The sequence below is a fragment of the Pelodiscus sinensis genome, chromosome 7, assembly GCF_052426305.1.
Source record: "Pelodiscus sinensis isolate ZL-2025 chromosome 7, ASM5242630v1, whole genome shotgun sequence".
In the NCBI taxonomy this organism is placed as follows: Eukaryota; Metazoa; Chordata; order Testudines; family Trionychidae; genus Pelodiscus; species Pelodiscus sinensis.
In genome coordinates this window covers 45,606,293-45,634,036 of record NC_143058.1, presented here as the reverse complement: position 1 = coordinate 45,634,036, position 27,744 = coordinate 45,606,293, and the positions used below count along the sequence as shown (strand labels likewise).

Here is a 27,744-nt window from a genome sequence, read left to right as displayed (position 1 = left end):
GTTTTAGACATACTTTTAAATATCAGCAAACTAGTAGGTCCATGCTTAGACCCAAGACCTATAGAGTGCATGATGGTAACAATAAGATATCACTCACAATGTACCTTTTTGTGATTGAAAGCTTGTTTAATAATTAGGATGAGGTTAAAAGGAAATGGGGAGAGAATGTACTTGTGGTAGGCGTTGAATTGCAGTCGCACTGTATGTTCTTTTAAGCTGATATCTGCTGCAGTAGGTTTAGTTAGTTACCATGGTTTCCTTTCCTGCAAGTCCTATTGTTTCAATATTGTGAATAAATGGAAATAAGGTTCTCAGCTTGATTTTAAAAAAGGTAATTCTCTTAGTTGTGATTATTAATCACAAGTTTTGAGCTGATATCTGTTTTACACATGGGTACATTCAAGAGTAGGAGGGACTGGAATGTAATTCTTGAGGGAAGTTAAATGTCAAACTTACTGATTCTTAGTTTTTCACTAATTTTATGTATTGTGCAGGAATTTGAAGTAAATTTTACTACACTGCACAGTAAAACCCCCTGAAATTTTGAAATAGTTTTAAAGAAATTTTACACTATTAATTAATATGCTGTTAATTATAGAATGTGTTTTTACTTTAAAGGATACATAATATGACATCTTACTAATGAATATAGTGTTCAGTGCTTCAGATAGATCTTTCAGTTTTTGGAGAACAATTATTTTGATTTTGTAATGTCAGAGTATGTTTTAAAAATATATCATGACATTCCAAGTCTGGGATCCTGCAAAAGCCTCCACTGACCTCAGAGAGTTTATTTGTGTGAGTAAATGAAGCATGTTCAGGACCCAAGGCTGCATACCTGAGCAGTGGTCAGAGAGTTCAGTGTACAGGTGGGAGGGAGAAGGGGAATTGAATCAGGGGAAAGGAAAACCAGGAGTCACTTATCTCTAAAGCTGGAGTATTACATATATTTATTTGTTAGTGTCTAGGATGCTTGCTTTTTAAAGTTACAGACTAACACAGCTATCCCTCTGAAACATTTAAAATGTCTGTATGTTAAGATACTAATAGATTTAATCTGAAAGGTTAAGTCTTCTCTTAAATGCTTGAATGGTGTATTTAAATAGATAAACAATTAGATTTGTGAATAATAAGCTCAAACGTCTCTTTGTGGAGATAAGAATTTGCACTTAACATTTGGATAAAATTATTTCCATAAATACATATCATATGATTTAAAGCATCTTTCTTTCTTCTGCATGACCTGTTCTTTTCTCTACTAGGCCATGACTAATTAATTGTTCATTTCTTATAGGTCTCTCAGCAAATGTGTGATTGGGGAGATGTTTGAAAGAGGAGGTGGTTTTGTGTTTCTCTCTATGAGATGACAACTCTGGATTCAGCTGTGCCACACCATGTTCTGTGTTACTGTGCTCAGTCTCCTTTTGGTGGTCTGTGGCATGGTAGGGCTCTCTGAATAAAGAGTTTTCTCTGTTCCTAATGCATGCTTATTTGAGAGCTGTAGTACCTAACAACGGTGCTTGTTTTCTCTACAGTTTTATAAACACTAACCCTAGTTAGGGGTCTCATCTTGTGTTTTGTCTCCTTCTTCTTACTCCTATAGTATTCTCCTGTTCTCTAAAAGGCTCTTGCAGTGCTATTATAGTGCATTTTATATTTTTCAGATAATCTGGCCTAGAAATCTCTAGATGTTCCTCTGTTTCTTTGGTTGACTATAGTAATGTGGAATGAAGTAAAATTACTGGTTTACTAAAATTAGTGTTGTATTTTACATATTTGTTAAGGGTGCCTAAACCCAAAAGTTTGTTGTTATTTTTGCATAGCTGTAAATAAATGCAGGCTTCTGACAGATCCTGAATTCACTGACACTTCATTTGCCAGAAGGTCAGAATGGGTCATAGGGGATGGGTCACTTGATGGTTTCCTGTTCTGTTCATTTCCTCTAGGGCACCTGGCAATGGCCATGGTTGGAGACAGGATTCTCAGCTAGACAGACCATTGGTCTGACTCATTACCACTGTTCTTATGAAATGAACAGTGACCAGAAACCCGCCTTCCATCTTTTGTTGGCTGCATGAGGATATCACCATTCTCTTGTGTTATCTCCTGGAGATACTACTTCAGCATACTCTTCCTGGAGCCTTGAATGCTACTTGGAAGCTCCAGCTGATGCAAATTGCAGCTATCTGCCAGTTAGATTGCTGAGAGTATGTTACACCTACGCCTTGCTCTTTGCGCTTACAACCAATGTGCTGACAGAGGTAATGCAATGCAATTACTGTCCTCAGAACCATAGGTGCCAACTCTGCGGTTGCTCCAGGGCTGGAGCACCCACAGGGAAAAATTAGTGGGTACTCAGTGCCCACTAGCAGGTAAGCTCCCCTCCTGCCCTCCTTCCCCTAGCACCTCTTGCCTGCCAGTGGTCTCACTGACAAACTCCTCCCCTGTTTCTCAGCATTCAGGATGCTCTGGGATGGAGGAGGAGGAGCAGGTTAGTGCATGCGGTTTCCAGGATGCTCTGGGAGGGAGGCAGGAGCAGGGGTGGTGCACGCTTTGTGGTGGAGGCAGGAAGAGATGGGAAGGGGGCTTGGATGGGGCAAAGAGGGAAAGGGAGTAGGGGGCAGGGACAGAGGAGGGGGTCGAGCACCCCCCAAATAGAGACAAAATTGGCACCTTTGTTCAGAGCAGTTCTTTGCCTGGGTTCTGGTTATCTCAGAAAATGTGTTCTCTCCCTCTCTCCCCAACCTGTTTAACCACACTGAGCTTCTGTCTACACTGGCGCGATCTTGTGCCAGAGCTATGCAAATAAGGCTAAGTGTGGAATATCGCTGAGCCTCATTTGCATATATAATGAGGCTCTTGCGCAAGAAAGAGCTGTCTTCACTGCCCCTTCTTGCGTAAGAAAAACCCTCTTGCGCAAGAAGGGGCAGTGTAGACAGCTCCTTCTTGCGCAAGATCCTCTTCTGCAAAAATCGCGGCTCATTAGATATGCAAATGAGGCTCGGTGATATTCCATGCTTAGCCTCCTTTGCATAGCTCTGGTGCAAGATCGTGCCAGTGTAGACATAGCCTCAGTGTGTTATGTACAACTTAACTCTTTGTTCCAGATCCATTAGATTCTGCTGTTGAACCCAGGATGTTTAGATCTCTCCATTTCTAGAACTGTCATGGAAGTTAATTTGGGGCTATATGAGGTTTTGGCCTGTATGTTCAAGATTTCAGGGAAATGATTGTCTTGTACTTGATCTATCTTAGATAAATGTAGGGTCCTACTGAGATGGGCTCATTGTAAGTGTATGAAATGATGATAATCCTCTCCTAACCTTAGTGTTTAATTAACTGGCTACTTGAGGCCTCCCACAGACTGGAATGCTTTTTTTCCTTATGGTTCATGTCTTCTTGCTGTGTTCCTGTTCTCCTTCCCTCCTCTTCCCATCTGTTGTTGTTATCAGTGCTGTTTTCTTTTGGCTAGAGCTTCACATTTATCCTTGGCTGTTCTGTAAATTGCAGACTTTTTCCTGCTATTATAACTTCAGCACTTTCTGGAGATGTTTTCATTGCCTTAGGTAGGCGTTGTTTTCTACATAACCAATGTCCAAGACTAGGTTCAGTGTGTCTAAGAGTATGACAAAGCTTGCTGAGCACATAGTTCATGCTTCACTGAAGTCATTGCTGTACCACAGTTATCTCTGTAACTCATTCTACAGGTGTCTATAGGTGGATGGTCTAATAGTCAAGGCACTGGACTGGAACTTAAGAGATTGCCCATCTTTTTCTGTCTGACAGACTTCCTGTCTTATCTTGGGCAAGTCAGTCTCTCTGTGCCTCAGTTCTTCATCTTTAAATAGAAATAATACTTCCTTTCTCTCACTATGGCTACGTCCACACTACAAGTTTTTTTGATAGAAAATATACTAATGAGTCGTAACATCATTAGCATATTTTCTGCCATTTCTTTTTGCGCAAGGAGTTTTTGCGCAGAAAGAAGCAGCGTGGATGTTTCCTTTTTTGTGCAAAAAACCATTTTGCGCAAGATCCTTATGCCTCTCCGGGACCAAGAACTTCAACTTTCACAGTGCTGCGTTTGCAGTACTGTAAAGTCAACTATGCAAGGTTGAATTTAGCATTATTTCTCATGAAAATCAGGAGTGCTGAAATTGACTTTAAGAGCCATTAAAGTTGATGAAATGCTCTTGGTGGTGTGGTCTCATTGTTTAGAAAAGCCACCTAATGCGGCTATGTTCGACCTAAACTCCCACAGTAGACTAGACTATTTTAGTAACTGCAAGAACAGCAATAGTGATCTAAAAGGGGCAGTGTGTTACAGCTCATGGGACACTGGACTTGGAGTTTATGAGTACATCTAGACTACATGGCTCCTTCAATGGAGCCATGTAGATTTGTTTGTTCGGCAAAGGGAAATGAAGCCGCGATTTAAATAATTGCGGCTTCATTTAAATTTAAATGGCTGCCGCGCTGAACCGACAAACAGCTGATCAGCTGTTTGTAGGCTCAGCACGCTAGTCTGGAAGCTCCCCTGTCGACATGAAAGCCCTTTATCAACCTCCCCAGTAAACCTCATCCTACGAGGCATAACGGGGAGGTCGATAAAGGGCTTTCAGGTTGGCGCGGGTGCGTCCAGACTAGCGTGCTGAGCCGACAAACAGCTGATTAGCTGTTTGTCGGCTCAGTGCGGCAGCCATTTAAATTTAAATGAAGCCGCAATTATTTAAATCGCAGCTTCATTTCCTTCTGCCAATCAGCCTAATCTACATGGCTCCATCGACGGAGCTATGTAGTTTAGACACACCCTATGATACTACTTGCTGTGAAACTGGCCTGCAGTGTATCATGGGCAAACCACTTAATAATTCATTTCCTTCATTGGTAAAATGGAGACAAAGCATTTTGAGATCTCTGAATTAAAAGAGCTCGAAGTACTGGCATGTTTTGTTTGTCTTTTATCTGCCACTTTACTTGACTCTGTTCATCTATATGTACCAGTAGTTGTCAACTTTTAGATATCTCCATCTTCTCCTGGTTAATCTACCATATATTTGACAGAGTTTGTCTGTCTGTGTGTCTATCTGTTTAAGAACCCCTCATTTAGGGTAAGTGTTAGGATCACAAAATTCAAGATACAGATTCTTCTTATAACTTAAAGGAAGCTAAGGGTTTGGTTGTGCCAGGAAAATGGTCTGTTTTAGAGCCCTTGGAGAGGACCACTGGGGAGTCCTATGATGTTCTGTCCTGGCCAATAGGAGCTGTGGGAAGTGATGCAGACCAGGCCACTGCTTCCCACAACTCCCATGGGCTGAAAACTGTGATCCATGGCCAACAGGAGCTGCTGTCAATGTGCAGGTAAATAAAATGTCTGGCAGCCTGCCAGTGAACTGGCATGTGGGACACATATTGCCCACTCCTGGGTATTTTATGTCCTATGCTCTATCCTTTTTTAATGATTCCCCACATTCTGTTTGCTTTGTTGATTGTCACTGCACATTGAGTCCAGGCCCCAAAAAGCTTGTCTGAGCATTTATCTTCTCTTGATTAGATTAATGCTTTCCTACTAGAAAGCCAAGAAGATTTATAATTGACCTTCAGATTGTGTAGAAATCTCTGACCCAGGTATTTAAAAATTCTGTAAGAGCATGTTTTTTAACAGTTCGTCACTGTTCTTAACTTTTCAATTCCTAATAAAAGTCTATCTTTTGTTTATTAACATCTGAGGCCCTTTATGCTCTAGGTCTTGAATATATCTGAAAGCTACTCAGTTCTGACTTCCTTTCCTGGAAAATCCTCAAACCATAATAAAAGATATGCCAAGTGTGCTATTTCCACTGACTGTAATGGGAGCGTGTAAGAGTTACACACATGGGATCCAGTGCTGCAAGGTGCTGAGCATCCTTACTTCCTGCTCAGTTCACTGGGAGTGGAAGTTGTTCAGGTTTTCACTAATGGCATAATCTCATAATCAAGTGTAGGAATTTCTACCACTATGCTCAGCAATATTTTAACAAGTACAGTACAGAACCTGTCTTCAGTGCAGGAGCCTAGCTGTGTATCTGTTATTTTCTTGCCTTTCATAAAATCTTTCCAAACTCTTTAATGAAATAGTGAAAATGTGTTTATGAAAAAGCCGCTGCATTGCCCTAATTATATGCAAGTATAATGAAGAAATTGACCCCACCTCTTGTCAGTATATGTGTTGAGATGTCGCTGTCGCTCACTGTACTTTAACTTGCTTTCTGTTTCATTGTGCCCAATTTGAATCATTCATCTGTTGCACTTTGTCATAACCTGAATTGTGAACTCTGTGGGGTAGGAATTGATTTTTAAACTGAAACTGTATAGTTCTTAGTATACTGAAGCTCTGATTCTGGAATGGTGACCCTATATTCTGGTGCAAAACAAATGATCAGTCCACTAGAGAAAGGAAGAAATGAAATACCTTTCTCACAGATGAAATTTCTTCCTAAGACCTGTTGGATATTGGTTCATGTATGCCTCAAAGCTTAATGTTTATATACCTAAAAGGTTATTATATCCATTTTAATGTAACTGTGGCTGTTCTCGTCTGTATAAATGGCTTAAGTACTTGCCCTCAGTAATGCCTTATAGCAATGAGTTCTACAGATTAATGTTGCATAAAAATGTTTCCCTTCATTATTTTTAAATTTGTTGCATTTGTTTCACTTTGAACTCTTCTTCCTTTATAAGAAAATGTAAATAGAAGCATTTGATTTATCTTGTGTACACTCCATCTTCATGTGTCATGTCCTGTCTTATTGGTGAAGAGGGTGTGAACTCCTGTAAAAAGAACCTTCACTTTTATTTTTAAAGCACAGTTCTTTAATTGACAGTCTGTGTTGGTTTATCTTTTTTTTTCCAGTTTAAACTGAAAACTAGAGTGCTTAATTTGTATTGATAACCCATTATTTTACCTATAATCTATTATTAAAAGACATCACTTTTCCAGAACATTAATGACTATTTTTGAAGAATGCATATGCTTAAACCTAATACTAATCACACAATTTTGTGCTTTCATCTTGTTTAGGTAGGCTCAAGATTAGGTAGATGTACTTTGGGTAGAGTACCTCTGCTTCCTGTGTTTTTAAACAGTAATGTGCAGCATTCGTTTCAGAAATGAAAATGTCTCCTCTTCAGATTTGTTTTTACAAGTGATGTGGCCAGTTAGATAGTATAAAGAAGTCTAATATCCCTGAACAACAGCACCTGCTTCTGTGAGGTCAAAGGGTAACATTGGAGTCACTAGTGAATGCAACTTCCTGATTCCATCCTCTATGCAAGACAAGCATTAGCAATGGCCAAGTGCATATACTGATGTCTCTCCGCGCATGTGCAGATGGCTTTAGAAAGCAAATTGTTTGAGGCTTTCAGGAAAATTTTTGAAAAGGTGCTAGAAGTCAGGTGAAGTCAACATACCCATTTATGGTTATTAAAAATATTACATAATAATGCTATTCAAACCAGACAGTAGACTTACTAGCATCAGCTAGCTTATGTCTTCTGTATCCTGTATATTACAAAGATTTTCTTGAAGCATATCACAGAGGGCCTTTTGTAAGAAAGCTTGAGGAGTTAGTCTTTGGCATTTGGCCAGCGACAAAGAAAGCTTGCCCTTGTGCCTTTCTGTCCTCCACTGCTCCAATTCTGGCAGTAGTTCGAATTCAGTGTAATTGTTGGCACTAACGCTAAATTGTACCCCAAATGGCCTCTTCCTATAAAAAGACAGGAGTGCAGAGGTCTAACACTGCATCAAATATTTGTATTGATCTACAGTAATAGTAGACTTCGTTATGAGAACTTTTCATACCACGGAGTCACACAATATTCTATAGTGGCACGGTAATAAAGAAATCCTTTAAACAGAGTATATTTTTCAGTTTTTCCACAGGATAATGAAGTGTCTAAACAGGATCAGAGAACAAATAGCTCCTTCTATAACTGGCATTAGTTTGGCTGTCTATCCACAGTTGTTGTTAGTGTACCCTTCTGATTTGTATATAGTAGTTTAATTTTATATTCCTCCCTAAGACCATCCACAGAGCTTAGTCATAGATGTAAACGATAGAGTATTTTTATTGTTTGGAAAGGCTTCACTTGCTTAATCTTTCTTGAAAAAATACATATGTGTATATATCTATATATATATATACTTTCCCATTTCATTGAGGCAGATTTGGAAATCAAACCAGAAACTTCAGACTCTACTACGATGGAAAACACTTTGTTGGGGAGAAACGTTTTGAGTCCATCCATGACCTGGTGACAGATGGATTGATTACTCTTTATATTGAAACCAAGGCAGCAGAATATATTGCCAAGATGACAATAAATCCAATTTATGAACACATAGGATATACAACCTTAAACAGAGAGCCAGCACACAAAAAACATATGCCAACCCTGAGAGATACATATGATGGCAAAGAGTCTACAGGAGAAGATGAGGTAGCAGAGAAAAGGGTAAGCAACTGTTAAAATGCACTTTTTTGTTAGACTTTTATTTTATGCTTTTAACTCATCTCCACTGAAGAATATTAATCTATAGATGTTTAGTCTAAATGGTTAAATCAAATATCTGTGTTAAGATGTTTTAATAATGTTTCCAGGTTTTAAAATGAAAAATGTTGCATATTTCAAATGCCTGTGATTCATAATTTGTTATCATAAGGTTCTTCATATTTTTTAAAATAAATTATTGCTATTTCAAATGTCAATCCTCTGATATTCCAGATGGGCAAAAGATATTTAAATTTAGTTATTTACTGTGTAAAAAGACAATTGCCTTTTTTAATATAGAAACGTATTCCATAATCTATTCAGTATTTCCCATAGCCATACCATGATAGTAAAGTTGTCCACTTCAAAAACGAGTCTGGTCATTAACAAGATAAAATGTTAAAACCTTTCACATGACTAATTGCAAGAACTATTTTTGGTCTCAACCAGACTTGAGAAGGATATCTCTCTTCAGAGAGTTGCATTACCAACTGAGAACTAATTGCATTATGGGAGCTGCTAAATAAATAAATAAATAAGAACCAATGCACAATAAACCAAAACTTTGTATTCTCACAGAACTTCTTCAATGTAAAATAGAAGACAAACAGATGCCATGTAGCTTTCTTAACATGACAGATGTAAAACTTATGTTTTATAATTCATACTACATTTTAAAAATAATGATAATTGTTAAAATAAATAACTAGATTAAATCATTTTTCTTCTGTTTATTAAAAAGCCTATAATAAATGTGTTTAAAAACATTACTTAAAATATCTTATAAAATTGATCCTTAAGCTTATCCATTATAGTGAAGCGCTTGATGTGACCTAAAGTTGAAAAACACTGTAATTAGTTCTCTTTGATCATTTTTGACTGCCAAAATTTGTTCACCAATGTGTAAGAGAAGCAATATGTATTTGAACGTGTCTCCAGAATTTATTTCTAGTCCAAAATGAAACCTATTCCATTAAAATAGGTTTATCTTATTTACCAGCTTCATTTATTGGGAACAAGAAAATGAAGTTTAAAACAATAGATAGGGTCAACATTCTGAAAAATCAGTTTGCCCCTATTAATCATAGAATCATAGAACACTAGAACTGGACAGGACCTTAAAGAATCATTGAATCCGGTCCCCTGCCCTCACTGCAGGACCAAGCACCGTATAGGACATCCCTGATAGATGTCTAGCTAACCTGCTCTTAAATATCTCCAGAGATGGAGATTCCACAATCCTCCTAGGCAATTTATTCCAGTTTTTAACCACCCTGACAGTTAGGAAGTTTTCCCTAATGTCCAACCTTAACCTCCCTTGCTGCAGTTTAAGCCCATTGCTTCTTGTCCTATCCTCAGAGGCCAAGGAGAACTATTTTTCTCTCTCATCCTTGTAATACTCTTTTAGGTACTTGAAAACCGCTATCATGTCCCCTCTGTCTGCTCTTTTCTAAACTAAACAAGCCCAATTATTTCCATCTTCCCTCCTAGCTCGTGTTCTCTAGACCTTCAGTCATTCTTGTTGCTCTTCTGTGGACCTTCTCCAGTTTCTCTACATCTTTCTTGAAATGTGGTGCCCATAACTGGACAGAATAATCCAATTGAGGCCTAATCAGAGAATGGAAGTATGACTTCTCGTGTCTTGTTCACAACACTCCTGTTAATACATCCCAGAATCATGTTTGCTTTTTTTGCAACAATGTCACACTGTTGACTAATATACAGCTTGTGGTTCAGTATGACCCTTAGGTCCCTTTTTGCAGTACTCCTTCCTAGACAGTCACTTCCCATTCTGTATGTGTAAAACTGAGTGTTCTTTCCTAAGTGGAGTACTTTGCATTCGTTCTTATTAAAATTCATCCTATTTATCTCAGACCATTTCTCTAGTTTTCCAGGTCATTTTGAATTATGACCCTATCCTCCAAAGCAGTTGCAACCCCTCCCAGCTTGGTATCATCTACAAACTTAATAAGCATACTATCTATGCCAATATCTAAATTATTGAGGAAGATATTGTACAGAACCGGTCCCAAACCTGACCCCTGCCGAACCCCACTTATTATGCCCTTCCAGCATGATTGTGAACCATTAACTACTCTGTGAGAATGGTTATCCAGCCAGTTATGCACCCATCTTATAGTAGTCCCATCTAAGTTGTATTTGCCTAGGTTATTGATAAGAAGAGTATGCAAAACCATATCAAATGCCTTACTAAAGTCTGGGTATACCATGTCCATTGCTTCTCCCTTATCCACAAGACTTGTTATCCTATCAGATTGGTTTGACATGATTTGTTCTTTACAAATCCATGCTGGCTGTTACCTATCACCTTATTTTCTTCCAGATGTTTGCAGATTAATTCCTTAATAACTTGCTCCATTATCTTTCCTGGCCCAGAAGTTAAATTGACTGGCCTGTAGTTTCCTGGGTTGTTCTTACTTCCCTTTTTATAGAGGGACACTATATTTGCCTTTTTCCAGTCTTCTGTCTTACATGATTTTTCAAAGATGATAGCTAAAGGCTCAGATACCTCCTCTAGCAGCTCCTTGAGTATTCTAGGATGCATTTCATCAGGCCCTGGTGACTTCCAGACATCTAACATTTTATCTTGTTCTTTTATTTTATTTTATCTTCTAAACCTACCCCCTTCCCACTAGCATTCACTATGTTAGGCATTCCTTCACCATCAGACTTCTTGGTGAAGACTGAAATAAAGAAGTCATTAAGCACCTTTGCTATTTCCAAATTGCCTGTTACTGTTTCTCCCTCCACACTGAGCAGTGGGCCTCTCCTGCCGTTGCTTCTAATATATTTATAGAATGTCTTCTTGTTATCCTTCATGTCTCTAGCTAGTTTGAGCTCATTTTGTGCCTTTCCATAAATGACAAGTGTAAGAGTAACATAGCATAAACTGTGTAAATAACCTTATATTCCTTTTCTTCAGTATTTAAGTTCTTCAGTTCATTTCTCCAATTCCAATGAACACACTGGCAATTTAGCAGACTCAGAACATCATAACATCAAGCTCTTAGTACTGAATTTTATGGATCCTGACAGTGAGGGAAAATCACCAGATCATGTGGGTATTGGTGGTAATGTCAGGGAGGGAGAGGGCTGTTGTTTCACATTTATCACACTTCACATAGTATTCAAAGTGCTATCTTCGAAGTCATTTTGTGAACAGATAATAAAATGTTGTTGTTTCATGTCACAGCATTTTCTACACTGCAGGTAAAGTTTGTACAGTGTGAGAATTGTAGAGGAGGCTATTATAGAAAGACACTATTTTTTTTCTTAGATAGATGCTGTCAAGTAAGACTTCCATCAGTAAAAATGGACTTTTTTTTCCTCATGGAATAGATCAAGAACTATTAAGTAGATCTCACAAACTGAAATTTTAGATGAAAAGCCTTAGAGAAATTACTTGTGTAATTGCCACATCCCACACCATTTGTTTGGAGGAAATAAGCAGCCAAATTTGATTTGTGTCTCTAATGTTTAACAGTCTGGATTGGCTTGTTTTTGAAAGTCTCTTATTGTTTGTTTTTGGAACCTTATTGATGTGGACACAGAAACAATTGGTCAATCTACACTGCAAAAAAAAACACCCTAAAAAAACAAAAATCACAGCAGCGAGTCTCAGAGGCAGGGTCAGCTGTCTTGGGTTTGAACTACAAGACTAAAAATAGGAGTGCAAATGTTTCCACTTTCACTGGAGCCTGATCTCTAAGGATATGTCTACACTGAAATAAAACACCCCTGGCTAGCTCATGTTATTTGATTTAGGTTTACAGGACGTGGGCTATAGCAATAAAACATTGTAATTTAGAGGTCCAGGCTAAGTCTGGAACCCAGGTTCTGGGACCCCGTGAAAGAGAAGGGTTCCAAAGTCCAGCACCCCATGCAGGGGAAGGATCCCAGAGTCTGGGCTTAGGGAACCTGACACCTGCAGTGTTAGAGCCCAGCAACCTGAGCAGGAGTCAGTTGACACATGCCATCTGTGGGTGTTTTACTGCAAGTAGATATATCCTGATACCCTTCCCCTTGCCGGTGAGAGCCCTAATCAGTTGACCTTGGCCCTGAGATTTGCTGCCATGGGGGAGGGGGAAAGGGGGAGTATTACAGTATAGATGTAATTAGTGAGACATGAACACACATCATAGCATGGATAAATTCAGAGGCTGCAACATCATTTAAAACTATTACTAAACTAGGGTAACACCCCCAAACTACCTTAACAAAGTTGTCCTAGTGTGGATTTCAACTGGCCTCCATGACACCAGGTACCGCAAGCATGAGGGTGGTTGTGTAGGGTTATGCACCTTCTATACCTTTAGACCTGCTTCCAGAGCCTCACTGGAAAGTGAACCAGGAAACCCAAAATGACTGCTCATCTATGCAGTTATTCTGAGCTGACAGAAACCTTGTTATGCGCTGAGTTAAAAAATTATTAGGTTGCTAGGTGTAAACACACCCTTTAGTTAGTTAGCTGTATGGCTAAATTAATCACAACCCCCCACCTAAGACAACAGGGGATATGGGAACTCACACTTAAGTTTTATATAGGGCAGGGGGAGGGGTGTTTGCTGAGTATTATTTTTAGTAAAGTGTGTGTGAGAAAAGAGGAGAGAACAAACTGAAACACAGAGAGGCAAAAAGTAAGAAAGCCAAGTAGCAGCCCGTGAGTATGGTGTAAGTCTCTAGACAAAGCTAGAAAGTTTTGGGTGTCTGCTGTTGGCTAAAGATGCTTGGGGCTATAAGATAAGAATCTATCTTGTTTCTTCTACATTTGGAAAAGCATGGCCTTGTATTTTCCTTGTAAATAAGCAAGAGAGCGTCAAATTAAATACTGGATTCCATCACTTACCACCCTCTGATGGAAAATCCCATGGCCCCAAACTTTGACTAACTGATTGGGTCAAAAAGAGGCATCACAGCATATCATAGCAACCTTCCTTCCTATCTAGTTCCTTGAGGGAGGAGCCAGTCAGTTGCCCCCACCCTCCATGGCAGCAGCTGTGGAATGGATAGGCTTCCTTCTTGCCTTCCATCACTGCAGCATAAGAAAGTGAGGGAAGGGAAAGGGAGAATCAACCCCCTCCCATACACATGAAGGCAAGTGAGAAGGAAGCAGAGAGAATACATGGAGCACTGCCCCGGCTTCTTCCGATTGATCTGTCTTCACCTCCGCGCCCAGATATCTGCACTACTCCTAGCCCCATCAGAGTCATACCTCAGCTAACAAGATGAGCATTCAAACAGTTTGTGGTTCACCTGGTCAGTATAAATCGGGGATGAGCAATAATTTTCTCAGGAGAACCACTTAATGAATTTTGGTGCATGGTCACGGGCCGGCTCCACCACCCGGAAGGGCTTGGGGTAGAAGTGGCAGGACTGGAGACTAGCCTCCCCACAGAGGTGTCTGGGGCCAGAGGCTTTGGATTAAAAACATAGCAAAGGGCTCGCAGCTCCTAGCCCCACCATTATCACGTTGTCTGTCAGCTTCCCACGGTTGTTGTGACTATTTAAAGGGCTTGCAGCTCTGGTCCCTGACAGGGTAGAGCTCTGACCATGAGCCATTTAATTAGGATTCTGCTGCCTGAGCTACTGCCTAGAAATTTGGTCGAATGGGCAGTAGGATATAAAGCAGCCAGATGAAGCCCATGGGCCAGATTAAAGTGTTAGGAGAGCCAGATCCAGCTCCCAGGCCACATCTTGGTATCTTGCCCAGCCCTGATATAGACCCACCTAGTGACTTCATGCAACACATCTTGAGTATTTACCGCTCTCAGCTAAGTTTTATAAATCATGTTGTACACAATCTGTGTTTTAATATCAATGCTGTGTCACTTGTGTAAAATGCAATATGTATTTAAGAAATGCTTAGTGGAAAGTGACTAAAAACACTGGTTAAAAGGAAATGTTTCCCTAGCCTTTTTTAAAAACTGTCTGCTATAGAAAGTATGCAATATTGCTATTGCCATGTCAGCCCCAGGATACTATTGACATTAGGTGGGAGAGTTCATATATTTTATTGGACCAACTTCTGTCTGGGAAAAGTACATAGAGTGTTACAGCTAAATACAAGATTAAATAGATAGCATTTTTTCTACACTTAAAGCAGAACCAGTGCCAACTCTGCCCACATATCTACACTGGCGAATTCATCACTGGAGCAAACAACATAAGCCACAAAATCAAAGGGTCATTTGACTGTACATCCAGTAATTTGATCTATGCCATCAAATGCCAGCAGTGCCCCACTGCTATATATATTGGACAAACTGGACGGTCTCTGTGGGAAAGAATCAATATACATAAATCGGATATACGTAAAGGGAATATACAGAAGCCTGTTGGTGAGCATTTCAGCTTCTCTAATCACAGTCTGACAGACCTGCAAGTAGCTGTCTTGTCACAAACCAGCTCTGCAAGCCAAATACACAGAGAAGCCCTGGAATCCCAGTTCATCCACAAATTCAATTCACATGCTAATGGACTCACTAGTGATATGGGCTGGTGGGGACTCTACCTACTTAATAACCACTGAAGGTGCTAACAGCTCCCTGAGTGGTATCCTTCCTGTTTTAGGAATCTATTTTTTGACTTTGCCTTTTATCTGCTTAAATTTAAGTGCCCATTCTCCAGATACTTAATGATGCTCTGTCTCCTATCACCTCTCCCTTTTTCTTTCTCTCCCCCCTTCTCTTTCCCTCTCCTATTTATTTCGAGTTTTCATATCCCCAACTCTTAACTCCAGTCATCTGAAGAAGTGGGCTGTGCCCATAAAAGCTCATGATACCATTTACATGTGTCATTAGTCTATAAAGTGCTACCAGACCATTTGTTGTTTTTTTCTGTAACAGACTAACTCGGCTACCCCCTGAAGCTCCTTATATTTGTATGGCATGCTGATACTTGTTGCTATTCATTTAAAGGTTATATTTATAGATAACTTACATTTCCCCATTGTTTATATTAATATAAATGATCATTAGAATGATTTAATCAGTATAAAGCAACTATATCCTCATTCTGGATTGTTTTTATAAATAGATTGAAAAGTTTTTCTTTGTCTTCTGTGATAGAAATCCCTGTTGCTCAAACTGAAATATATAATTTGATTGGAACTAGACAAGTCTAACAACAGATGGAAAGAAAATTGTACAAAGTTAAAAATTACAGAAGATGCTGTTTTATTATTTGAATTGTGTTTATAGTAATGTTCATTGAAGGGAATTATTCTAATAGTTGGAGGAGAAAATATCTTCTGCAGGGCTCTGTATTTTATGGATGTGCATCTTTATAAGCCTTACCCTGTAGCTTTATAGCTTCTCCCTAATTTTTCACCTTTTAGGTATAAAACCTTGCATTTTCTCCATGCACAAAGGAGGAAAAAGCTTCTCTGTCTAAAGCAGGGATGAGCTTGTATCCACACCTCAATGCCATACACCTGCAGACTCTGCAGACGTTCTGATCAGGGTATGATACAGGCCTGCCTATTGTCATGAGTGAGACAAATGGTGAGGTGTAAAAATAATTTCTGCAGAAGAGCAAAAGGAGCACAAGGACACATGGGGCCTGATTGGGGAACAGCCATTGGAGGTTGTAAATTCACATTCTGTCATAAAAGCACAGAGGAAATAGGGCAGCCACAAAGCACACCTCAAACATCAAAATAAAATAGAGTGGTAGGCGTAGTGGTTATTTTGGCAAGTAGCAGTGTTTAGGAATCCAAGAGAACATGAGGTGCTTCTTTATAGAAATGAACTTTAATTTGTATCAGTAGAAACTGGTGTATCTTGGATAATTTTAAAATATTATTGTGGTTGATAGGAGAGTCTTAATAGCTGGCTTGAGAAGGTTTTAAAGACCATGAAAAATAGGGTATGTCCACACTACTACCCTAGTTCGAACTAGGGTGGTTAATGTAGTCAATCAAAGTTGCAAATGAAGCCCGGGATTTAAATATCCCGGGCTTCATTTGCATCTTGCCGGGCGCTGCCATTTTTAAATCCCCGGTAGTTCGGACTCCGTGCCCGCAGCTACACGCAGCACGGAGTAGGTAGTTCGAATTAGGCTCTCTAATTCGAACTACCGTTACTCCTCGTGGAACGATGGAACGAGGTGTAACGGTAGTTCAAATTAGCCTAATTCTGGTTCTGGCTGCATGGCCTAATGCAGAAATGGCCGTAGTTCCCAGTACCACAGAGACATAGCCTGTTCTGCACTTCATTTCTTGAATAGCTGACAAATCAGTGTAACTTCCCCTTCTTCAGAAGGTAATTATCACAATAGAGTTAGTGTCCCACAAACAGATCAATTGATTCAGTTAAATGCTTCATGTAAGATTGTAGCTTTATGAAATTAATCAATATTTCACTTTTTGCAAGGTCATTGTCAATTATCTGGCACTGATTTAAATTAACATTGTCACCTTTTACTTCAGTAAAATATTGGTATTTTTAAAAAGTGTAAAAGTGAAGTCTATCTAACGCTTAGCTGTTCTTTTATATATTCTCTGTCTCAGAGAAAGTGTTTAGTTCAGGATGGGCAATAAAACCAAGGCAGTTCACCAGGGTAACCCCCTGTTGGGCTGCTGTCACTATATTTTCAGCTCTCATTGGACAGGAATGGTGGCCAACAGGAGCTGCATTCCCCCACAGCTGCAGAGGTGTAGATTAATACAATTGTATGGGGGCCCATCAGGGGCTAACCCTGGCAGACCCGATTTGGCCCATGGTCTGGTATTTGCCCTCCCTTGACTTTTAAACGTTTAAACTGTGGCAGATTCATTAATAGTCATTGTTATTTACATAACATAAAACATGACTGACACTTCTTCAAGAAAAGTTACAATAAAAATAATTACACAGGCTGTGAACAAGGCCCTTCTAGTCCATCACACCAATGTATAGACTGAGATGGGAAATGTTATGTAAATCTTAGAGTAGTAGTCCTCTTAACAATTTTTTTATTTTTTAATATTGATAATAGTGAGAGCCATTCTTTCCTTCCCATGACAATAAATTGGATCTGATTCTGCACGCAATGCTGATCACAGAGATCTAGAACAATAAATATTTAAAATCTTCCCAAGATGCCTTAATTGAAAACAAGTTCTTCATGCAAGCTCCTGAGTCTGCTAAGAGACTGGAGGTAGTATAAATCTTTATATATTTCTAATACACCCATTACCATTGTATCCAGGAGCCATAAACAAAGTTAAGGTCACAATTATATATGTTTGAAGATAGACCTGAGTGTTGTCCCTAATTTAAGCTGCCATCCCAAGTGATAGTTCTGAGGTGCTGAGGAAAAATCTGCTTAAAGAGCTTCCACTGGGCCTTAAATGACAACCGTCAGTCTCATGGAGATCTTCAGTGGCAGTGTTTTATGTAATAGTTCTCTATGGAAAGAACATTATGCCTCTGAAAATTTCAGCCTCAGGATCATTGGTCAAAATTTCTGTGGCAGAGTACAGGGGGGAAGAGGCGGTCCCTGATAATATGTAACTCTTTGTCACTGAGGACTTTAAAGCTAAGGATGAGAAACATGAAACTGATCTGGAATCTGAACTGGAGTCAACAAAAAGTATGAAGTATCCCTGTTGGTCATCTTTGCTTAGCAGACATAGACTAGGCTGGACTAGATGTAGCTTCCATGTGGCCTTCAAGTTGATCCTATATAGATTATATTCACGTTGTTTGCCCTGGAGCCAGTGAAAGCAGAGACCACCTTGTGTAACTGCATAGGTGGATGAATACATTCTTGGACACTTGCTTTTTGGATGTCCAGAAGCAGAAATAAGCCAACAGGGGCTAAGACAGCACATAGTTTTAGTAATCAAGGGTTCAGTGTGCCCTCAAGAGGTGGCAGGGTTATAGTTGTTACAAGTTATTTGGAATATTTTCTACCCTTTATCCTTGCTAATTCAGAATAGGTGCTCAGCTGACCACTGATTCACTTTATTTACGAGGATATCTATAAAAAGACTGTCTCTAAGCCAATTCCAATTAATCCCTCAGACCCTACAAAGTAATTTGTGTGTCCAAAATTGTGGTTGTAATGATCACACAATCATGTCATTAAGGTGAAGTTAAAGTTTCAGGCGCCTATCAGGAGTTTACGTGCATTATTGCCTATCAAGAACATAAGTTAAAATGTATATATACATTACACAAGACATTAAAAATCTAGGAAATGCTCAGTTACAGTTGTATTACAGGTGTATTCTAACACAAGGCACCTTGTCCCCTTCCTTGCAGGTATACTACAGTAAACTTCCGATAATCCGGCACCTTTAGGACCCAGGGGGTGCCGGATTATCAGATATGCCGGACTATCAGAAGGGGGGTCTGGAGTGGGGTGGGAGGGGATGCCACCCCAGACCCCTCATAGCCTCCCCTTACAATAGTCCGGCTCTGCCCCAGGCGTCCCTGATTCAGCCGCTGCTGGTCAGTTTCAACAGCAGCTGAATCGGGGATGCCTGCAATAGAGCAGCTGGGGTGCTGCCAGGTTGGTCCCGCAGCGCCGAGGGGCGGCGCTACGGCACCAACCCAGCAGCACTCTAGCTGCTCTTGGGGACGCCTGGGACAGACCAGCTGGGGTACTGCCCAGTTGGTCCCGTAGCGCTGCCCTTCGGGGCTGCGGGACCAACCTGGCAGCACCCCAGCTGCTCTTGGAGACGCCTGGGGCAGAGCAGCTGGAGTGCTGCTGGGTTGGTCCCACAGCGCCGAGGGGCGGCGCTACGAGACCAACCCCGCAGCACCCCAGCTGCTCTGCCCCAGGTGTCCGGATTCAGCCTGCTGCTGAAACTGACGCTGCTGGTCAGTTTCAGCAGCGGCTGAATCCCGACGCCTGGGGCAAAGCAGCTGGGGTGCTGCCGGGTTGGTCCCGTAGCGCCGCCCCTTGGTGCTGTGGGACCAACCTAGCAGCACCCCAGCTGCTCTGCCCCAGGGGTCCCCAAGTCAGCCGTTGCTGAAATAGATCAGCGGCTGATTCCAGGAAGCCCGGGGCAGAGCAGCTCTGCCCCGGGCTTCCTGGAATCAATCGCTGATCTGTTTCAGCAGCGGCTGAATCAGGGACCCCTGGGGCAGAGCAGCTGGGGTCCTGCCGGGTTGGTCCCGCAGTGCCGTCCTTTGGCGCTGCGGGACCAACCCGGCAGCACTCCAGCTGCTCTGCCCCAGGCGTCCCCAAGAGTAGCTGGAGTGCTGCCGGGTTGGTCCCGCAGCCCCGAGGGGCAGCGCTACGAGACCAACCTGGCAGTACCCCAGCTGCTCTGCTCCCGGCTTCCCCGATTCAGCTGCTGGTCAGTTTCAGCAGCAGCTGAATGGGGGAAGCCTGTCCGGCTGCCCCAGCACTTCCGGGTTCCTGATGATGCCAGACCATCAGGAGTCCCGGAGCATTGGATGCTGGACTAATGGAGTTTTACTGTATTAAGAATGTGCACCACAGAACAGTAATTCAGTTGTCTATCTAATATACACATGTCTCTGATACTTAAGATGATTTCTCACTATACTAACTTTTGCTCTTTTCACTCAAGTGCTCTAATACTGCTAGGAAAATGAGTTTAATCTACAGAGAGGCTTTAGCTCTCTAATTATACTAGGATAATTGACTGCCATGTGGAACCACAGTGTCTTACCTGTTAGGACTGAATATTCTCCTTGAGTCACCAAATCAGGCCCTCAGCAAAGACTGGAGAATGATTGCCTTCAATATGCCCTTTTATTTTCAGGTTAGGAATTTGTAAAATGTCTGTATTAGTACCATGAATGACTATTACGAAGGCTGTAAAGCATGCCCATTGCTGTAACATTAAAATTGAAGAAGTCTGCTTCTGGAGGCACTAATCAAATGAATCTGTTAGATGAAATAAGATCTTACAGAGATCTAAAGTAGCCTGAGTGCCTTATTTGCAAAGTATAGCCATTTCTTACTGGAGGTTTGGGGAGGGAGGTTGCTTTTGTTTCTTAAATTCTGATACTCTTAAGAACATCCCAACCATTACATACTAAACTTTCTTGGGAATTTCCTTCATTTTTAAGTGGTCATAGCATAGGCTGGGAATTGAAGGAAAGTTGGTTTGGGGCTTCCTTCTTATTTCCTGGAACCAGAAGAGTATCACCTCATTAATACACACCTGCTAAGACCTTTGAAAAGATGCATGTTCCAGGTGGAACTTAGGCAGTTCACAGAATTAGAGTTCCAGTGAGGTTAGTGCATCAACCCCAATGAAACTTCTGAGGCTGTCATGGCACTGCAATCCTGATATGCTGTTAGAGCTTGTTGCTTTTCTTCCCACTGCAAGAGAAGACAAGGAGGGAGGCATTCATATTTGCCTACCTTCTGCAGACCAAATTCCTGTGGTTCACACTAGCTTAATTCCTCTGCAGTAAAGGACAGAAGGTTAATTGTCAGGTGGAGCAAAGAGGGAAGTGTTGCTCTTTTCCTCTGTCTTGTCCTGCTTTACCTAGGGATGTAAAAGGTAAACTGGCACATGGCCCAGTCAGAGCAGCCCCTGCCTGTGCTGTGGGTGGGAGTCTACTCCAGCAGCCCCTTCCACTAGCGATGCAGCAGGCCAGTTAAACATATCGTTTAACCAGTTAACATTTTAAATGGGATTTTATATCCCTAGCTTTAACCCTGAACGGATTCTCAAGGTCTTCCAAAATCATTGGGTATTTGGAAGGAGAATCAGCAATCAGGAGGGCCCCCCCATCCCCTCCCCTCCCCGTCCCCCCCCCCACACACACTCAGTTTTGCTCAGACATATGAGGAAGCTGCCTGGAACAGAGGGATACAGAGAATGATGCTTCGGACAAGCCTATGGTGCAGCAGAAGTTGAGAAATATTAATTGTCCCCAAATAATAACTGGTCTGGAAAATCAGCTCCTGTATACAGCTTACAAGATGATACAGCTGTCTGCTCTGAGGAAATGAGATTCCTGATACTACTAAGGGCTTTCCACCCTGTATGCCCAAGCATTTCCAGAAGTAGGAGTCAGATCTCTCTTCCAAATATAGTTCGGTCTGACCAAAAGCCAAATATCTTGTTGTCCATCACTGCAAAACCGTACAGAGGTGGAGGAGGGCACAGAGACGGCAGAGTCTGGGTGAGAACTATGCTGGTGGAGTTCAGGTCTCTCCTTTTCATCTCCTGAGATGTCAAGGAGAGAAGGTCACACTGAAGGCTCATCACTGCATAATGCAATGGTGTATTATCTTTATAAACTGTGTACATCTATTTTATTCACGGGTTACAATGAGGGATCTTCAGGGAAAATAATTTCAGAAGGCTCAAATTGGTCATTTGAGGAAATGGTGAGGGGATTTTAGGAAAAGTATATTCCCATTTGTGATACTATTCTTCCTGTAGTCATAGTTAGAATAAGGTGAGCCTTTAGATCATTGTTTCTTAAGGTGGCATTTAATGGTAATTTTCATGTATGCAATAGGCCTGCTTAACTATAATTCCCTCAAATTGTAATGCTCTGTAGCTAGTTTGCTGACTGTCAGTTCCATTGCTTATCAGGCTGTTTCCTGGGCTGTAGATGTTGTTTTTATTTTGCCCTCCTCCTTCCATCTGGCTTGTCCTAATTAATTTTTATTACTAATCACTTCCACAGGAGACATGCTGGTCTTTTTGTATAAGGAGAGCTATAAAGGGATAATTTTGTTATTTACAAGGGGTTTTTATCATGCTTTGATTTTATAATGTAACACTGTATAGCTGCTGATAATCACCTTGAATTCTGACTTTTTAATCTAATAAGCTAAGCAGAGTCAGATCGAGCCAGTACTTGGGTGAGACTCCCAGAGACTGCAGGAAGTGGTGGCATTCATAACTCTCTTCATTCTGAAACATTTGTGATCCAAAGCCCAAGATTCTAATGCTTTGTATTTTAAGAGTTAATATCACTGATATCAGACTCTTCTTCAAATGTAAAGTGAGATATTCGTCATACATATATTCTTACCACCTTAATAGGCTACCCATTTCATACATAAAGCTCTCAACCATTTTCTCCTTCTTAAGGTGTAGAAATGTTTTCCCCCTTAAAAGAATAACTTCTTTTATGCCAATTATCTTTTAAGTCATCATGCATAGATATCCACATTATCAGGTTTCTATGTAGAGCTCATAATCGGTCTGTCGTCCTCTGCCTTCAGTTATTTAATCCATGGTAGGCAAGCATCTGGTGCAATTACAATTTTCTATTCATCAGTGGTTACCCCAACCTTGATGACCTGTGGAGAGTAAAATACTTGGGTAGAAGTGATAACAGAAAGAAAATAAAGCTATCACATTTGTTAGAGATCTGGACAGAAATGAATTTTTTAGATGTGTAAAGAGGTAAAAACTGGAGCTATTATATACCCCATTGGTTAAAGCTGTATTAGCCATCTTGTTCTTACCCCTATTTTTATTCCTTTTTAACTGTCAGAACTAATCCTTTTAAAATTAAATTCTCAATGCTTTTACTGTAAGCTCATAGTTAAACATTTTCATTTGAATAAAGTCAGGAGAGCAGTTTAGTTACCTACATAAAAATGCTTACTTTTATTGCTGCAATCTTGTCACACTTAGTCTTCAGCAAGGACACCAGACTGGACATTTTTTCATTAGAATTAGAAAGTTATAAACTCTTACAAACCTAGTCACTTTTTGGATATTGTGTCGAAGTACAAAATAAACTGGTATGTCTACAGGAGTAAGATGTTTGTTGCCATATATAATGTCTCGTATTATTATACTTTATTACTGGATGTATGTTCTTAGTTTTCAGTGTGCGAATCAGGGGTATTAGCATTTAAAGAGCAAGTAGCTTTGCCCTTTCCTAGGCAAGAGTAGATGAATATGGAAATGAAAGTTTATATTGTCTGGTTTTGTACTAAACATAGTTGGGAAGTATTTAATAAGCATTATATTATATCTCAAATGTTTTACTGGGTGAGAAGTATTTTGGAGTGATTTTTACAGTTCAGAAAAAGTTATCATGAAGCAGTTACCAAAGTGAATATGGAAGTGAGATGTATTTGCATTCGAACATTGTCATGATAGAATCTGCTTGAAGTTGCAATGTGTTTAATACAAATGTATGAAAATTCAAAGTAATGTCATGCATATTTGTATTCTTCATGGAGCTGAATTTTTTTTTCAGATCCTAAATGACAGCTTTTTATTCACTTCAAATTCCAAATGCTGGTAGCATTTAAACCTGCAGCTTGGTGCTTTGAAACTGACAAAAGACTTTTGAACAGACAACCACCTTTGTAATAAATAGAAGATTTTTAAGACAGTTGCCTTGCTCAGCAAGTTGATATGCTAGTAGTCACTGAATAACTTATGTCAAGGCAATGGGTTCTTTTATGATATTTTTAAAGCTGAGAATAAAAATAATAATAATCGTAACTTTTTTTTAAAGTTAAAATCCTTAAAATGTGTTGACTGATCTTAGTAGTATTAAAACAAGAAAGAGTAGGGCTTTTTTTAAACTTCTGGTCTGGAAAAATGACCATTAAAAAGAGCCTGGGTAATTTTAAAAGGGGAAATAACTTGGCTGAATAAGCAGAATAAGACACATCTGTTAGTTCAGTGTTCCGTTTAATCCTAATGGATGAGTTGTAAACATGAAATGATACTTTACGCATGAATTTTTAACATCAGTGTGTTTTGATGTTCAGAAAAGCAAAATATTTTTCCAAAGATGATTCACCTCATATTCCAAATGAAATACCAGATTTTTGCATTGGCAATAGGTAGATTACCTGTGCTTCATCTAAAAGTTGTGTTTTAAGAAAAACTTGTGTCAATTGTATTAAAAATAAACAAAACCCACCGTTGGGATAGAAACTATCTATTCTGGCTGCATGCTGACTTTTTCCCCCAAGCCACTTAGCTAATATTGCACAAATCTTTGCTTGAGAAGTGAGTTGGTGGCAACCCATTTTCAGAATGATGCATTTTTAAAGTGAAGAAACTGTTTTACATTTTCGCAGAACTGCTGTTTTCCCCCTTTTGAGATGATAGTTTCTTCATCCCTTGAATTGCTGACTCTCAGGGTATGTCTACACTGCAGAGTTTTTCTAGAAAAACTACACTGATGCCCACACTGCTATTGCATTCTTTCGACAGAAAGTCAAAAGAAGAGAGGGTTTTTTCCAACAGTGGTAAACCTCTTTTTATGATGAAGAAGCTTTTTTCCAAAAAAGTGTTTTCGGAAAAAGACATGTGTGGACGCGGAAGAGAGTGTTTTTTTGAAAGAGGTCTCCAGGAATAAAGCACAGGTGCTCTCGTGGCCATTCCATTCACATTAATCACAACTGAAATGCGAGATTGCGTCCAATCAGTTTGGACGCTATCTTTCGAAAAAGCAGATCGCTTTTTCATTGTGCTTTTGCTGTGTAGATGCTCTCTTTCAAAAAAAGATTTTCTGGAAGATCTCTTCAGGAAAAGATTCTTCCAAAAAAAGCTTGTGGTCTAGACATAGCCTCAGAGTGGTATTTCTTGCAAGTCATCACTTCAACCAGAAATACGGGTGAGTTTATTTCCCTCTCCCATGTATATTCACATGGAAGGAAAATATAATAGAATAACACAGGAGACAAAGAGGTAGTAAATGAGAGAGAAAACTAATATATATGGGGGAGGGGAGGAATTGAACCATTCAAATAGGATATAGACTGACTGGTTTTCCAAGTCTAGGATATTGGTTGCTCTAACTTTTAGACTCGATAGTGCCTAGTACTATAGTTTGAAACAAAGACACTCCCAGTTAAGGCCCAAGAGCACCCAGTTGCCCAAGTTATCAAAGCCAATGGTGGTTCTGTGGTGATAGAAACTATACGAGAACAAAAAGCACCTGAACAGTGTAATAAAAAAGTTAGAAATTACAGGCATGAGAAGGTTTTCTCATCTTTTCATTTATTTTCTAATTGTCTTTGTAAGAGAGAAATTTTCTTTGTTTTTCCTGCTTAAATATTTTAAATCACGTGGTGGTGTAGAAGCTCCCTGCAATTAGTAATTCCCTTTATTCATCCTCCTCTTTTTTCTTGACATTTTCTTCTTGTACCTAAAGTAGAACCCAAATTTAACATGAACATGCCTAATGGTCAGCACTCAAATTATCTCTCTGACTATTGTCCACATGTTTAAAATTCTTGGTAAATTATATATTAGAGACACTACTGGTGGTGGTAACCTCAGGATTTGATTTCTGAGACTTCTTTAGAATGTAGTTCCACTGCTGGAGATCTTCAATCAAGCTCTGATCACATTTACTCCAGATTTAATTCAGAACAACTCATTACACTCAGTATACCTGAGAGCATATGTAAGGCAAATAGGATTTGGTGCTTGGGCAGAATCTGACCGTTTTTTTTTTTTTTTTTTTTTTTTTTTTAAATTCAGCACTCTAACCTTGCTGGTATATCAGTCTTGAGCCCAGTCCAGTAGTTCACTGAATGCAGGTTTAACTGCACCGATGCAGAATCTTGCACTCAGTAAATACAGGATCAGTGCCTGGGGGAGATGCTAGTAGATACTGTGGTACAGCACAGTTCTGAGCACTTTTTTAGTGTTGGATGATCAGCAAGGGACTCCAGAATGGTTATGAAATCACATTAGGATCTGGAATAATGTTACCTGCAAATCTTATAATCCAAAATATTTTTTTCAATAAAAATATTTTAATACTGTAAACTCATCCTGATTACTAGGGGTATATCCAGAATTATTTTAGTAAGCATTAAAGGGGTTAGCACTTTTCAGTCTTTAATTATGCTAAACAAGTATGATCACGAACTGAAAGTATGTTAGAGGGAGAAATTGTGACAATACATGTATCTTAGCAACATAGCTTACCCGGAGGATATGGATGAAGTCAGACTACTGGCTGTGCCAAAAGAACAGGTGTAGCATGAAATACAAAGAATGTTTAGAAATTAATGAGCTGCAGTTTTCAATTACAAAGTATATTGAATCACTCTAGATTGAATTATTACACAGAACCAAAAAAGGCTAATATAAGGGGCAGAGTGCAGACTGCCATGAGAAGATTGATGTGGATATGAAATATTATGCATGAGGTAAGAAAATATTAACAAGAGATAAAAAGAAACGTGCATAATGCCTGCACATATTATATCCAACTCTGAGCTTCCTATTCCAAGAATACTGCAAATTAACTCAAATCAGAGAGAGCTTTGTGGACCAAACAATTATTATCCACAAATTTAATTTATTTAATTAAAAAGATATAAGATTTTAATGTACAAACTGCTTATGAGAACATGGCTTTGGAGTAGATCAGATAAGGATCTGTGTTTTTAAATTAATTTTTCCATATAAATTTGTTACTATCAGAAATTTCACTTCTAAAGAGTTGAAAATTATTGGGGTTCTTGACAAAAGGAACTGTGTAAACTCTTTAAGGTGTAGGAATTGAGTCTTCTGTATTTGGAAAGTGGTTAGCATTTTGTGGGACGTTCCAGAAATAAATCATAATTTTCTTCTAATGTTTTTAGTATTAAATATAATTAAAAGTCGAATTTGAACATTTGTTTTATAGCCCTGATTATCTTTGATTATCAAATGTGGTATATTATTGATAATGACTGATGATGAAAGATTACTGTTAATGCACTTTCTGCTTTTTGTTATATTGTGCCTGATATCTCTATGCTAGAGCATGTTGTGCTATGGGATTTGTCAATGGCTTAAAAGGACATTTTGGGATAAAGCTTGCCATGAGGAATTGCAGCGCAAGAAATTTTTGTGTGCAAGATACCTGGCTGAAATAAATGTCAGTCATCTGTTGGTCACAGTGATGGAGGTCCCCACAGATCGGAGAAGGGATAGGGGCAAGAGGAGGAAATAAAAGAAAATGATAGCTAAATATAATGCCATTAGCTGAAAAATAATAAGTTGACAAAATGGAAAATGAGGGGAGTGGCGCCATCAACTGTGCTCAGTGAAGGCTGTTAATTATGGTCCTGTGGTTACTATGACTCTTTTTAGGACACTGTTGCCCCAGGCAAGAATTTTCCAGAAGAGTATCTATAGGTCGGGGAGGGAAACCTACAGACCAGGTCACCTCTTCCAGAGTTCACATTGGCCAGGAATGTTGAACCATGCCAAATGGGAGCTGCAGGGTTCTGTGCCTGCCAACACTCAGTAAACAAACCATCTTGCAGCCTGCCAGCTGC

General features: G+C 39.8%; 1 protein-coding gene across 3 annotated transcripts in view; it reads left to right on the top strand.

Annotated features, from left to right (window-relative positions):
- The window catches only part of CHN1 (chimerin 1), a 184,364-nt gene that overhangs the window by 106,927 nt on the left and 49,693 nt on the right, over positions 1-27,744 (top strand). For all 3 annotated transcript variants that reach the window (XM_075933671.2, XM_075933670.2, XM_006119476.5), the window contains one exon: positions 8,205-8,493. In XM_075933671.2, coding sequence (XP_075789786.2) covers positions 8,205-8,493 — 289 coding nt within the window. The remainder of the gene's footprint in view (positions 1-8,204; positions 8,494-27,744) is intronic.